At 35.2% G+C, this 13957-nt stretch overlaps 2 protein-coding genes across 4 annotated transcripts; one reads left to right on the top strand and one right to left on the bottom strand.

Annotated features, from left to right (window-relative positions):
• The first annotated feature begins 269 nt into the window (after positions 1-269).
• Positions 270-3818, top strand: LOC102629248 (glycerol-3-phosphate dehydrogenase [NAD(+)]). 3 transcript variants are annotated; one of them, XM_025094464.2, is made up of 12 exons: positions 270-687; positions 974-1050; positions 1139-1211; positions 1342-1559; positions 1647-1754; positions 2023-2086; positions 2177-2214; positions 2298-2418; positions 2495-2549; positions 2630-2678; positions 3139-3362; positions 3473-3818. In XM_025094464.2, exons 1-11 carry the CDS (start codon positions 414-416, stop codon positions 3319-3321), a joined length of 1260 nt encoding a protein of 419 aa, XP_024950232.2. In that variant the 5' UTR covers positions 270-413; the 3' UTR covers positions 3322-3362; positions 3473-3818. The 3 variants fall into 3 exon arrangements, with proteins under 3 accessions (XP_024950232.2, XP_006470194.2, XP_024950230.2); XM_006470131.4 differs by having other exon boundaries at positions 3461-3818; XM_025094462.2 differs by having other exon boundaries at positions 271-687; positions 3139-3818.
• A 1557-nt stretch (positions 3819-5375) lies between these two features.
• On the bottom strand, positions 5376-9363 carry LOC102629915 (uncharacterized). Its single transcript, XM_006470133.4, has 5 exons — positions 8746-9363; positions 7875-7911; positions 7545-7781; positions 7405-7452; positions 5376-6026 (listed from the first exon to the last, which is right to left on the bottom strand). Exons 1-5 carry the CDS (start codon positions 9045-9047, stop codon positions 5544-5546), a joined length of 1107 nt encoding a protein of 368 aa, XP_006470196.1. The 5' UTR covers positions 9048-9363; the 3' UTR covers positions 5376-5543.
• Positions 9364-13957: the final 4594 nt, after the last annotated feature.

Here is a 13957-nt window from a genome sequence, read left to right as displayed (position 1 = left end):
GGCATTAATTCATTGGTTGAATGAAAATATAAATTAATAAAAATAAATCATGCGGGCCAAGTGATATTTAATTCAACTAATCTTATCATGCCACATCAGTTTGTACAAAATAAATTTGTACAAGAGTTTGTGGCTGTATCATTACTCATTATTAACATCATTACATCACTTTGCACAACCGTCTAATAAAAAAAACTTGGACGAAATTTCCCAAATTAGGGTGGTTGTTTGTGGAAAAAAAAAAGGCAAAGGGATCATACAAGCATTAATTCACGTGTTGTTTTTCACAGCATAGACAGGATCGCCAGATTTAAAAGGCGAAGTTAAAAGAAAACAAAACAAACACTCAGACAGTAGACACATAGTTTGTAACGCAACGTGTCTGGCAACTCCGCCCACCTCCTCACCTCTCCATGCGTCTTCTTTCTTCTTTATATTTGCCACTTAAACAACCCTTTATCAGGAAGCGTTTCCCCTGTTTCTTTCACTCCCTTTCTCTTAGTAGTCTCTTCATGGCTCCTGCATTCGAAGATAACAATTCTGAAACTTTGCCCTCAAGCTTTTCTTCTGGCAGTGATGATGGTGTCTTGCATAAATCTAAGGTCACTGTTGTGGGTAGTGGCAATTGGGGTAGTGTTGCTTCTAAGCTCATTGCTTCTAACACCCTCAGGCTCAGTTCTTTTCATGGTACATATTCTTTTCTTTCACTTTCTCTTTAATTCCACTTCGAATTGATAGATTCCCCCCCCCCCCCCCTTTTTTTTCCTCCCCTATGACACGCATTTTGTTTGAGGAAAAGAAGAAAGTATGAGTATTGCAATATTTTAGTTCATGTGTGCCATTGGAGACGTTTAGTTCTTGGGTATCTTGTATAATATAAACATTGGAACTCTAGTTCCTTGTAGCTATAAAATGAAACATTCACTGGAACTATTTGAGAATTTAGTTTTTTTTTTTTTGTAATGAAATTCAGATGAAGTGAGGATGTGGGTATTTGAGGAGACATTGCCAAGTGGTGAGAAGCTCACAGATGTCATCAATCGAACCAATGTAACAGAGTTCATTGATCGTTTTATCTGGATTATTGCATGTCATTTAACTGTTTCTTAATTTGCTGTGTGCTAAATTTCTTTGACAGGAAAATGTTAAGTATCTCCCTGGGATTAAGCTTGGCAAGAATGTTGTTGCAGATCCAGACCTTGAAAATGCTGGTATTTAATTTCTTGCTTTGCTGATCTTGTCTTTCACTTTAAGTATATCTAGCCACATTTGTTATATCTAAAGCTGGAAATATAATAATTTTGCTTAATTTTCTAATGGCAAAATTGCAACGGTATGCAGTTAAGGATGCCAACATGTTGGTGTTTGTGACTCCTCATCAGTTTATGGAGGGTATTTGCAAGAGGCTTGTTGGAAAGGTAAATGGAGATGTGGAAGTTATTTCACTTATTAAAGGAATGGAAGTTAAGAGGGAGGGTCCTTGCATGATCTCCACTCTAATCTCCGAGCAGCTTGGTGTTAGTTGCTGTGTTCTGATGGGAGCGAATATTGCAAACGAGGCAAGTGTCGATTTTAGTGTCAATTTTAATAGTTTTGACTTTTATGAAAACCATTAGTTCTCTAAAGAATATAGGCTGCTCGTGCAGATTGCTGTTGAGAAATTCAGTGAAGCAACAGTTGGGTACAGAGACAACAGAGAGATTGCAGAGAAATGGGTTCAGCTATTTAGTACTCCTTATTTTATGGTCACTGCTGTAAGTGCAGCAAACATACTTGTTTGTTGATTATTATGTTTCCTGTGAACTATTACTAACTGCAACTGATCGGAATAGAACTCTAACTTAATGTAGTCATGACAGTTTGGGCACGAATAAAGAAGTCTTAGAGTTGCGGTATATAATGATATTGCTGTAACTTTTCGATTTATGATCTACTGTAGAACATAGCAGGTTAAGAATAAAGTGTATTGAGTTGACAATATAAAAATTTGGTTTTAACTCTTTCTGTCGTATATTCAAATAGGTCCAAGACGTGGAAGGAGTTGAACTATGTGGGACCTTGAAAAATGTTGTAGCAATCGCTGCAGGTTAGTGGATTAATTTTCTTCTTTCTTGTTTTATCCTTTTTGGCGTTTATGAAGAATCAGATGACTGATGGTGGGATGTCAACGTGACAGGTTTCGTTGATGGCCTTGAAATGGGAAATAACACTAAGGTATAAGAAAATAATTCTTTTAAAGTTTATATCCCTCGGTTGTGTGTGTTTGTTTCTAACTTTGCTTTTATGTGAATTACTAGGCTGCAATAATGAGAATTGGTCTCAGAGAGATGAGAGCCTTTTCCAAGTTGTTGTTTTCATCTGTTAAGGACAGCACCTTCTTTGAGAGCTGTGGTGTAGCTGATCTCATCACAACATGCTGTAAGCAAGCACATTGCTGCCTTCTCCTTCTAGTGCAATTTTGCTTCGATAATGATTTCTTTTACTTTTGTGGCAGTGGGAGGAAGAAACAGAAAAGTTGCCGAGGCTTTTGCTAAGAACGAAGGGAAAAGGTTAAGCTTTGCCATTTGGTACCCTAGTTAAAATAGAAAATTTTAGAATTGATTGTGACCTTGCTGTTTGTCTTATGCAGGTCTTTCGATGATCTAGAAGCAGAGATGCTTCAGGGCCAGAAATTACAGGTATATACGAAATCTAATTATAACGAAGTACTGACTGAGGCAAAACTCAGAAATCGTTGGGGCTGAATATTATTGGAATTTGCAAAGATGTTTTATGAGTTGGATATATCAGCTTGATGAATTAATGAAAATATCAAATGCTTCTAAATTAGTACTCGTAAAATATGTTAATAAGCATAATGACAAAGTCTGCAATAAATCCCTTTCCGTTAAAGACTATTGTGTTCGCATCTTGTATCTTTGGAGGAAGGAACTTTCAAGCTGTTTTTAATATTGTGTATATGTAGATGAAGTCATGGGAATACTAACAGGTAGCTATTCTATCTGTAAAAAGATTCATATCCATCCCAAGAATCATACAAACCATGGACTTAAAGCTAGTTATAAAATAACTTATCGAGGGTGTTATTTTGTTGTTTCTGTTGTTGCCACTGATTCAGTCTCTCTCTCTTATTTGAAGGGAGTCTCAACTGCAAGAGAAGTTTATGAAGTGCTAAGCCACCGTGGATGGCTAGAGCTGTTTCCGCTTTTTGCAACAGTGCATGAGATCTGCGTTGGGCATCTCCCACCGTCAGCCATAGTTGAATACAGTGAGCGCAAACCCAGATTGTCTCTACTGGAAGGCTCTACTCAGTACTACTGACTCTTCCCACAGATAGAAGTAATATATTTCACGTATTTGAGGTACAGTTTTGAAAGTAAACTTTTTCTAAGTTGTGCAGCATGAACAGAAGCAAAGCCTAGACAAACTTCTGGCTGCTAATTAACTCATGCAAAATCAGTTGCCGTAACAGTGAGATCGATCAAAGGAACTGAAAATGCAGCGTGTCAGGAACCTTCAAGCTTCAGAGATGCCTTTAGCCTTCAAAAGCTTTTACTACTAGTATCTTCTGTTTTTGCATTGTTTTAGATATTCAAAGTGTTCTCTTTTGATGTTCAGAGTGCCAAATGTGACGCAGAATCTGATATTCAGAGTGCATAATACCTTCTTATCAAATGTTAGAAAACGTCTATGGAGTATGAAAAGATCACAGAATAATAACATAAAAAAATTTTACCCAGTGTCTCAAAAGGAATGTAGTAATCTGGGTTGCCTTTGTTTGATGAAATGAAATTCAATTTTGATAAGAGTTTTATGTAGATATGGCATCAGGTATAGAGATATGATTTTATTATTTCCATGAAGTATTGAAATATAGAATTATCTTTAGAATGGAATTAAATAAAAGCATTTTATTTTGAATTTTCATTAACACATGAACTCAACGAATTCGACGGTCGGCATGGCTATAATAAATAAAAATTTCTTAAGATTTATTATCCTAATAAACTTATTAGAACTACATAAAACGCGCACGTGGTGAAGTATCATCAGGACCACTCCAGTCCAGTGTGACCTTGTTCCTTTCAGGCAATACCAAATACTTTAATACTTACGACGCAAGTCATTGGCGCCAACTGTTTGACAAAATGTCTGAACGCGACATTTGCCAAACCTTATCTTTTGTTTGTTGATTATATTTGATTGCACTGGATGTCACCACCAACGGCGGCGCTGGACCCCTCGCCGTCGCCGAGAAGATGCTGAAGTCCTGCTGACTTAAAAAAATAAAATTGAAATTATAGTTTTAATAGTTAATTTATCATTAATTTCCTTAAAAGTCATTTCTAGGTGTGTATGGATTTTTTAAAATACAGAATTATCTTTTCTCAGTTCCTATCTTATTCCTTTTTTCTTCCAAGAAATTAACATTCATCATTTATGTGTTAAAATAGTTTCTCTTATTTTTCTCCTAAATGTTAATTTTCTTATCAAATTAGACAATTACTGATAATTTCTTTTTCTTATCTTTGTTTCAGTTGTTAAAGAATTTATCACCAGGCCAAATCTATCAATAATTTCATTCAGACATGTGGTTTACTAATTTATCTATTAATAAACCCATTAGTTTATCTATTACATCTGCAAGCTCATTAGTTTGAAATTATTAATAGAGTGATTAATATCCATTCTTGCTTTAGACATAGACTGATTTGGCCTCAATAAATATGATGGACCCAATATACCCAAATACCAGTTTCTTTGCAGCTGGGGTTCAGCTCGAGGACCATCTATAGGGTCGCTGTCTCAATCAAATCTACTTGCTTCGCAAGAAACATGATTGGAGAGCTGGATAAAATTATTGTGCCAGGAAATCAAATCATCACTAGTCAAACATTTCACCATGCCATTGAAGCATGCAAATTAGGGACCATGATTCCCTCCTATTCTAAGCTTTTCTTAGTATATAGTTCTGGTGAGTGATTAGTGATTAGAAAAGCATAATTATAATAGTTAAATTTCATCAATGCTTTAATAATTACAAACAATATAAGGTTTTTAAAAGTTTAAGAAAGTCAAGATCAAGAGAAAATCCTAATCTGGAAATTAAATGTTCTTCTACGGAGGTCTTATCTACAAATAATTATAAAAATTTGGACCCCCTTGTATGTGTTTGCTTGAACTTTAAAAGATTTTACGAAATCATTGAGATTTATTCATATGTTACATTGTTTTTTTTTGTCAATTACCAATTTAAATGTCATTACCGCTATGATAAAAGCTTATATCAGTAGAGAAACTAGCTTGCACTTATGAAAAAATGACATCATAATGACAAAATGGAGTCATAGTGCCAACAGCACCTAGAGAAGATATCCCATGATAACACCATACCCTTTTCTCATTTCATGCCTTAGTTTTTACAGTGATACCAACAAGACAACTACACGGCCAGAAAACAATAGTAATAAGTTATAAAAAAAGCTGCAAAACACATTCACCCCCACACCAAATCCATGCAGATGTATGTTTGCTCTGAAGAATTACCCATTTCGTATTCTATCCAACCGATCAACACTTTTCCGGGCTCTTTCCAACTGGTGGTCGATGCTTTTCCGGGATTTCTCGTGGCAATCCACACTCCTCCGAGACCTCTCCATTTGGTCAAAAGACATTCTTATTTTTTCTAGCTTATCGGCATTATTGGAATGATTTTTCAGTTTTTCGGGCCTGTCAGTGCTCTTCCTTGGTTTTTCTCTCCTATCAGTGCTCTTCCTTGAACCCTCAAAAAAATCGGTACTCTTTCGTGCCTGCTCAAAATGGTCTGTACTTCTCCTAGAACTGTATCTCTGGGAAGGAGATTTTTCGACGGTTGATACGAATTTCTTGAGATGCCTGATATACTCGGGATAGTGCTCTAAATCACAGTGGTTCCCTCCTTTCAGCCAAAGCGGTTCGTACTTCTCTTTACACAGTTCCCACAGTTGTTTACCGTGGGAGCAATCAACTACTTCATCTGAAGTTCCCTGTAGAATGAGAAAGAATTTTTAAATGGTAAGGTAATGAAACAGTATACTATATACAGTTTCCATAAGCACTTACTAAGGAATGTTGCTAAAAATCTCCTAGATAAAGCATTTACTGATAAATTAATCTAGAGATCATTTATAAATATACAATGTCCGAAGTTCAGATAGCTAGTGATGCAAATGGCTCATCCAAATGTTTATTGAGAGGACAAACTAGTCATTAACACTACTAATACCACTCAAAGAAATTTTGTTTTCAGTTAAGCAGATGGATCAAAAAGAAAAAAAAAATGACACAGACATCAGTGTTCCATTACCTACCTCAATAAAAATTGTTGACTACCTATTACGTACCAAATAGTTCAATAAGAAAATACAAATGGACAAGATGTGCTCAAATTCATATGCAAGTACCAACTGGCTTGACTTAATAATATTCAATGAAATCACCATACAGCATCATTTTTGTGAGTGCAAATAAAGAGCACAGGAATCAGATTACCTATTCATGAGTGTCACGTGCACAACCACTTTTCCCTGAAACCCAACTGCAATTGTTTTTTCTACTACTATTATTATTTCTTTTGTTTACTAACTCTACTATGTTTGTCAATACTACTTTAGTCTTTGTAAAAAGTACAAAAGCAATAGCGAAAGTAAATATTACATTATTTTCCTAAAAATTAGAGAAGAGAATCTAAGAAGCATTAAAGTTTGGAATGGCTGAATAGGCATTTTTTAACGCGTTACATCTATATGAAGGTCAACTAGGCAAATTTTAATGAGAGTATTCAACTTTTGTTCACATCCGTTGGAAAGATGAAGCTTGTATAAGATGCAATTACATTTGTCTTTGTCAAGACTATTATTTTACATTCTGGGTTTCACACTACCTCCAAAACTGACAAACTAAAAGTTACCAAACATGACAGGCATCTTCTTGTTTGGATTTGAGAGAGTTGAATGGCCCAAAAGTCTACTGCAAAATTGATCTGCATCAGACTTGATTGAAAGAAATTGACTTCTAACCAGAACCTCAATATGGAAGAACATGAATGGTGCAAAATTATGACAGGTATTGATGATATGAAAAATGAAAGTAACATTCCAAGAAAATCACAATGTAATGTCATTGACAGTCTACAGTTTACAGTTTACACCCACTAATTGAAAGCAACTCCTCACTTGGGTCCATATATTACTAAAAAGTCTTCAACCAAACTTGAGTCCCCATTAAGTTTCATTATGAATCAAGATATTCTACGAAACATATGGAGCTATAAAGATGACAACAAAATATGTCATTCATGCGTCGGTAATATCATGGGTCATAACTCCAAATAGGATTGAAAAAAATTTAGAATGGCATACTTACATGAATTATAAGAACAGGACAATTTACAAGTGGAATTTTGTCAATATTCTGCAGACAAAACAATAAATATTTCATTAAGTTACTAATAAGAAATGTAAGTACTTATCAACACAATAAAAACCAAAGAAGGGTCACGTTACCTTATAAATGTCAAACCAGTATGTACGCTTTACAGGATACATGACCCTTAAGCCTGAGAGAATGGGACTATGCAGAACAACAGCCCTTAACTGAGGCAATCGAGCGGCGAGGTCCAAAGTGGGGCCACTCCCAACAGATTGGCCATAAAGGATGATATCTTCCTGCTTCGTACCATAACTTTCTTCAAGGCACTTGTACACAGCTTCGATATCTGCATATGTGTTGTGCTCACTTGGCTGCAGTTCAGGAAAGATGATCCTTTCAGCTTCTAACATTATCACCTCATAGTTATAGGATACATTTGCAATTATTTCAAAATTTTAACAAACCTTTCCAGTTGATTGCCCATACCCAGAATAGTCATATCTGCACGTAATCAAAGAAGCAATAAGAAAACAGCCATTATTATGTTTAATTGGTCACTAGATGGATAAATTTTCTGTTCCAATTTCTGAATATGCATTAACATTTTTAAGACATAATATGCTGATGGCGGTTTACATCAACAACTAAAAATTGTAATATTTGGAGACTAGTAAACCTTGTGAAAATCCTTGAAAGTCCAATTATGCAACACAGCTACGCCAATTTTGTGGACTCACTTTAACATGCTATACAGGCAAAGATACTGCTAATCAAATCCTTTAATGAAGTCCAATCACGTGAATGCTCCAACAAACCTTGCACTTGCAACCTCCAATAAGGGAGAATTAGTGGACCACACTTCAACAACATAACTAGTTTCCATCTTCAGAATGGGAAGAAACCATTTATGACTCTTTCTATGATCAACAGCTCGAATATTTATCAACTCCCCAAAGTATTCAAAAAGCTTTCCATTTAGGTCATGAACCCAAGAAAGACCATAAGACAACCACAAAAGAAGTAACTAAATTTCCATTTTCAGCTAATTCACATGAATCCAGGCTAACCATCACTAAATCTCGATTAGTTTTAAACCTAAAACAAAGAAACAGCCAAAGTCACCAAGAAATTCCCAACTAAGGACACTTAATTCACTAAAAGAAACAAAAACCCAGATGCCAAAACGAATTAATCAACACACACAAACGAAATAACACAATTCCTGAACCAATGATGATAAAACAACCCAAAAGTTTAACTCCAAAAAAAAGTTAACACTTGCACATATAAACAAATAGAAAATAGATAACCAGAAGCAGAGGAAAAACAGAGTACCCCATGAGATTAACCCTCAAGTGGATGCTTAATTGGATGAAAAGCTCATACATCTGGCCCAGATCGGCAGCGTTTCCATGAGAATACAACAAAGTTGAGCTTGCCATGGGATGCCTTATATACATTGCCACAATCTCTGTGCCTCTTCTAGTGGGCAATTTGAGAATTTCAACGTTTTCACGGTGAGGATATGGACTAAGAAGCAAGAGACCAGTAAGCTCATCTGTGATCAGCTTATATGAAGGTGGGTTTGGTGGAAAAAAAGCAAATTTTGCCGCCATTGATGAAGTAACTCCTCCCATTCTTTATTATTCTTCCCCTGTCTTTGTTGCTCTGACTTTGCTCTATCTGCCTCTTAAAATTTTTGTGTGTATGTGTGTGTTTTTTAATTATAGAGAGGAAAATAGTACTTTGGTTTTTGGGTGATGAACTATTTAGATCAACATTCTTGCTTTTTCTTTTTCTTTTTTATAATTCTTTTTTCCAGAACCTTAAACTTTTAGAGGATGAAGAGATTTTGTTCTTCCAGTGGCTATTAGGTACTTGGGGGAGAGAGAGAGAGAGAGCGGAGGAAAAAAGGAAAAAAAGTGTCTGTTTACTTTAGTTTTTTCACTTGGGTTTTGGTTTTGGTCACGGCCAAAGGGAATGGACCAAACATTGTGACATTGTGTAGGGTCATGCAAAAATGGACAAGAAAATTGATATAAATGGTTACCGATCACTGTGGCTTAACAAACATGAACCCCACTTCAACTCCATGTCAGGTGAGGTTGATTATTTGATTTGTGGAATCGTGACCTTTTGCGTAACTAATTTGATTACCATTTTTCTTCACTACACGACCTATTTGTTTGATATAATAGATTATTACACATAGTAAACATTGCTGTCGCATGACTCACTCCGTTAATTCATGTACAATCGAATTTGACTTATATGTAAATATATATAATTAATAATAAAAAAGCCACTATCCAAGTATTTGACAGACTTCATGTAAAAACATTCCATCAATCTTTCCTATGATGTACATGGAATATTCTCTTCAGCTGTAACTTGGTGCTGTCAATTTTTTCCCCCCCTCTCTCAAACAGTCAAACAAGCCAAACCAAGAATTAGATTTGTGTGTGAAGAATTTTTTGAACTTTTTAAATACCCAGATGGGTAATTCATATGATTTTATCTGAACTCTGATAATTAGGAATTCTATTGGAAGCAGTTGGGCAAGATCAGACTGTTAGTATAGTGCTTAGGAATCTTCTGCAATATCTATGCACCAAACTTTGGTTTCATGTGGAATTTTGATTTAGTGGCTGCTTTATGTCACTTTAAACCCAAAAGAGTTTACACAGCTGTAAGTTTGGATTAAGTCCAAGTTCATGTCTTCGCATTCTTACAATTTAGTGATACAATCATTTTCACTCTACGAGGGTGTTTCTAAACAACTTGTTTGGCATTTGTTTGGCAAGATTGAATTTTGTTATATTTGATAGATTAAAGAAAATGACATTAAATCAAGATAAACGAGGGATAAGAATTATGTACATCTTAAATGATGTGATAATGATTTAAGAATGTTTTATTACTTATCATATAGTTTGATTATTCAATGACATTTTTAAACTCAACCTAAAAATATTTACAAACAATAGATAAATCTATTATCTTTTCAATATATTTGAGAATTTCCTAGAACATATATTCTTCAAAAAAATTTTCTTTCAAATATTCTAAAGTGAAAGCAAGGACTTCAATATTTTTTCAAATTATGCGAACTACAAATTCGAATTCAATTGTTTAAAATAGTAACCGGTGAAATTGTGCTAAAAAGTGAGTGTCTAACAACCGAATAAGTTAAAATGTTCAAGGCGGGCAAAACATTATACTTCCCATGCTTTTTACAATATATTTGATCCTTGCTTAGTGGCTAAAAAGGTCTCTAGCTTTTCCTTTTTTTTTTCTTTTTTTTTTTTGCCTCCGCCACGATTTTAACCCATTAATGAACTAATCTTGTTTGGATGTAAGCTTAAGTTAATGGAAAATTGGGAGGGAAACAAGAACAATCACATGGCCTCTGGGCCTTTTCAATTGAAGGGCATTATTGCTAGTAATAGAAAATTAACACATTAAACTCTTTCATAGCTCCCTAATTTCATTTCCATCCATCACTCTTCTCCAATCCCTATGTATCTCGTGACCATCACTCGTTTATGCTCAGCACGTGGATCCTTCAAGTCAAAGAAAGGCAGTGTCAGCCAACCTTCAAAAGAATAATAATAATCATGATTTAAGGAGCTAGAAAAGCACTTTCACCCCATGTTAAAACTACATTTTCGACTACTATTTAGAGCTATTAAGAAACCGTGTACAGTTGGAATCACTAAAACTCCACCCCTGTTGTGTAGGACAACACAAATGCATATGAGTTCTGATGATGTGATTTCAGTGTCATCATATCAAAGCAACAAAGTTTGGTGTCGTTCTAAACTAAGATCCCCAGATATTCAGAAAGCAAAGGCTCAGCAGAAATCTCCAAATGGTTTTTTGATCAAAGCTTTCAATCTGAAACATAAAACCTGCACTCCAATGTCGAAGGAACAATTTTGAGTTACATGCAGGTCCTGAATCAAGTAAAAACTAATCACTTTGATTCCTTGGTCTAGAAATGCTGCAGGTGGGACCAGGCCTGTCCTGGCCCGCCAGTACAGGCGCAGCAGCTTATCATCCACACCCTTATGGACCCAATTGTCAAGCATAAGCTGGAATCAAAGTCGCTAAAAACAGACTCAGTGGCTTAATAACAACAACTAATATAATAAAAATGATAATGAGATATGAAGCCAGTAACAGAATATAAGGGAAGTTTGTATCATCATGGGGTCCGTGACTTTAAGCAAATGAAAAAGAAAGAAGAGGTGGGACACATTTAATATTCACTCTATCTTCTTTGTATTCTAATGGGATGATGATACATGTCCCTTGTCCGCAGCAGGGATGTTAAATGAATCCCAGAATTCATGTTTATGCTAGTTCGAAAAGACAAGCTACACTCGTACAGTCGAAAGCATGCGAAACCTATGAAACATTCATCAGTCATTGCGGATATCAGTTTCATATGACCGAACTATAATTCAGCTCTAGGGGTCTAATTCTTGATGATCATACTCCCTTAGAAAAAGGTACAATGTGCATGCACTTAAACATTATGCCTATATTCCTATATATTAATAACAATTGGTAGCTCAAGATGCTATGCCCTAGACAAAGCAAAAGAGTACAGATTTGTGAAATCCTCTGCCATTACCCAACTGAAGTAGGAGCTACCAATAATTTGAAGGTGGCAGTGGGTAGTATGGTGCCGGTCAGGAGTAAGCATCAAACAATATTGACCTGATCAATAATACGAGAGGCTGTCCCCTTTTATCAGGAACAGTGATCCTCACAAAAGAAAACAAACAAAATAAAATAAGACATTCACCCACATAGAAACAGAAAACGTGGGTGAGATTAAACAAAGCAGTTGGATCTTTCAACCATGCTTAACTGGCATAATACTTATACAAGTTGAAAAGCATGTCTTACAACCTACAGGTCTACTGACGTGGCAAAAATTTAGGTAACACTTCTCCACTTCATTGTTAGGATTCTCGACAGATGTCCAATTAAACTCCCTTCCATCTATAATGATATTGATAATACCAACAATATATTATCAGTTTCTCTAAATAACATATTCATATTAAAGGTCCATTCTCCTTTTTTTTTTTTTGGGATAAGGGTTCTCTTTCTAAACTTATACTCTATATCCTATCATAGTTCCTAAATCATTCCACAAAAGCCAACCACAAATATTTTTAATTCGAAACCAAAAACTATTCCATATCTGTAAAATAAAGCTAGAATTTCCAGACCACTATAGGATAACACCACTACTGGTCAGTCTTTGGCCACAGCGTAGTGGAAGAAGAAGCCATCCTGAGCAACAGAGTTTTTTGTTCATCTGCAAGAATTGTGCAGTTTTGTTTGGATTAAAAAGGCGGGGAAAAGAAGCAATCTTAAATAACATCTGCATGATAATGACTGAAGATTGACCTTCAGATACTGGCAAAACAAAGTAGAGTCATTCTCTCAAACAATGGGCTTACAGTGCAGTTTCTAAAGCAAAGATTTGTATCTTGCGTGCTTTACGATCTTGTATGTAATATTTGAGTGCAAGATAACCAAATTATATATCTGGGCTGTTCTGACTAAATCTAAAGTAAAAACAAATTAATAAATTCTAATGCTTCCATGACAAAACTGTAAGAGAAAGGAGATTTTATTTTCTAAAGAAGCATCTATAAGTCAACTTTGCAAATCATTCCACAAATCTCCTTTAGAAAACAACTACTTGTCACTCTTAGACCAGTGCAGTAAAAGTAACCACCCTGAGCGACAGAGTTTTTTGTTCATCTGCAAGTACAGCACAGTTTTTTTTTTGGGGGGGTTAAAAAAAGGCAATTTTGATTAACATGAAAGCCAGTTACAGTTGTTGACTAATCAGATTGACCAAAAAATATTAGCAAAATAAGAGAAAATTTCCCCATAAATTTACAAAGCAGAGTCATACTCTCAAACAATGGACTTCGAATTCAAAAAATCCAAAGAAAATATCATCACTAGAACCCTCAAAAAACTGTCATCCCTTTGTAACCGAACTTTACTTTGCTTGTTTCATATGTCACTGTTACAGTTTGCTCACTGATAACCGATTCATTTTCTACACTAAACTGCCCCTGTCATGCTTGGTTTACAACCTGGTATGTAATATTTGAATACAAATTTTTATTTACCTCAGATAAAAATAATAAATCTCTGGGCATATATATGCAAGTGAAGTCAAGTTTGCAACTCAGACTTTTATTAAAAGAAAGGAGATCGCATACTTGAAGAGAAAATTTAGGTCAGGTAGACAGTTCCATATATATCAGCCCAGAGTGACAATGCAAATATTCTCATTTACTGATGGTATGTAATATTTGAATACAAATTTTTATTTACCTCAGATAAAAATAATAAATCTCTGGGCATATATATGCAAGTGAAGTCAAGTTTGCAACTCAGACTTCTATTAAAAGAAAGAAGGAGATCGCATACTTCAAGAGAAAATTTAGGTCAGGTAGACAGTTCCATATATATCAGCCCAGAGTGAAAATGCAAATATTCTCATTTA

The sequence above is a fragment of the Citrus sinensis genome, chromosome 2, assembly GCF_022201045.2.
Source record: "Citrus sinensis cultivar Valencia sweet orange chromosome 2, DVS_A1.0, whole genome shotgun sequence".
NCBI classification, from domain to species: domain Eukaryota; kingdom Viridiplantae; phylum Streptophyta; class Magnoliopsida; order Sapindales; family Rutaceae; genus Citrus; species Citrus sinensis.
The sequence above is the reverse complement of the archived record's forward strand: the minus strand, read 5'-3'. Positions and strand labels throughout refer to the sequence as shown.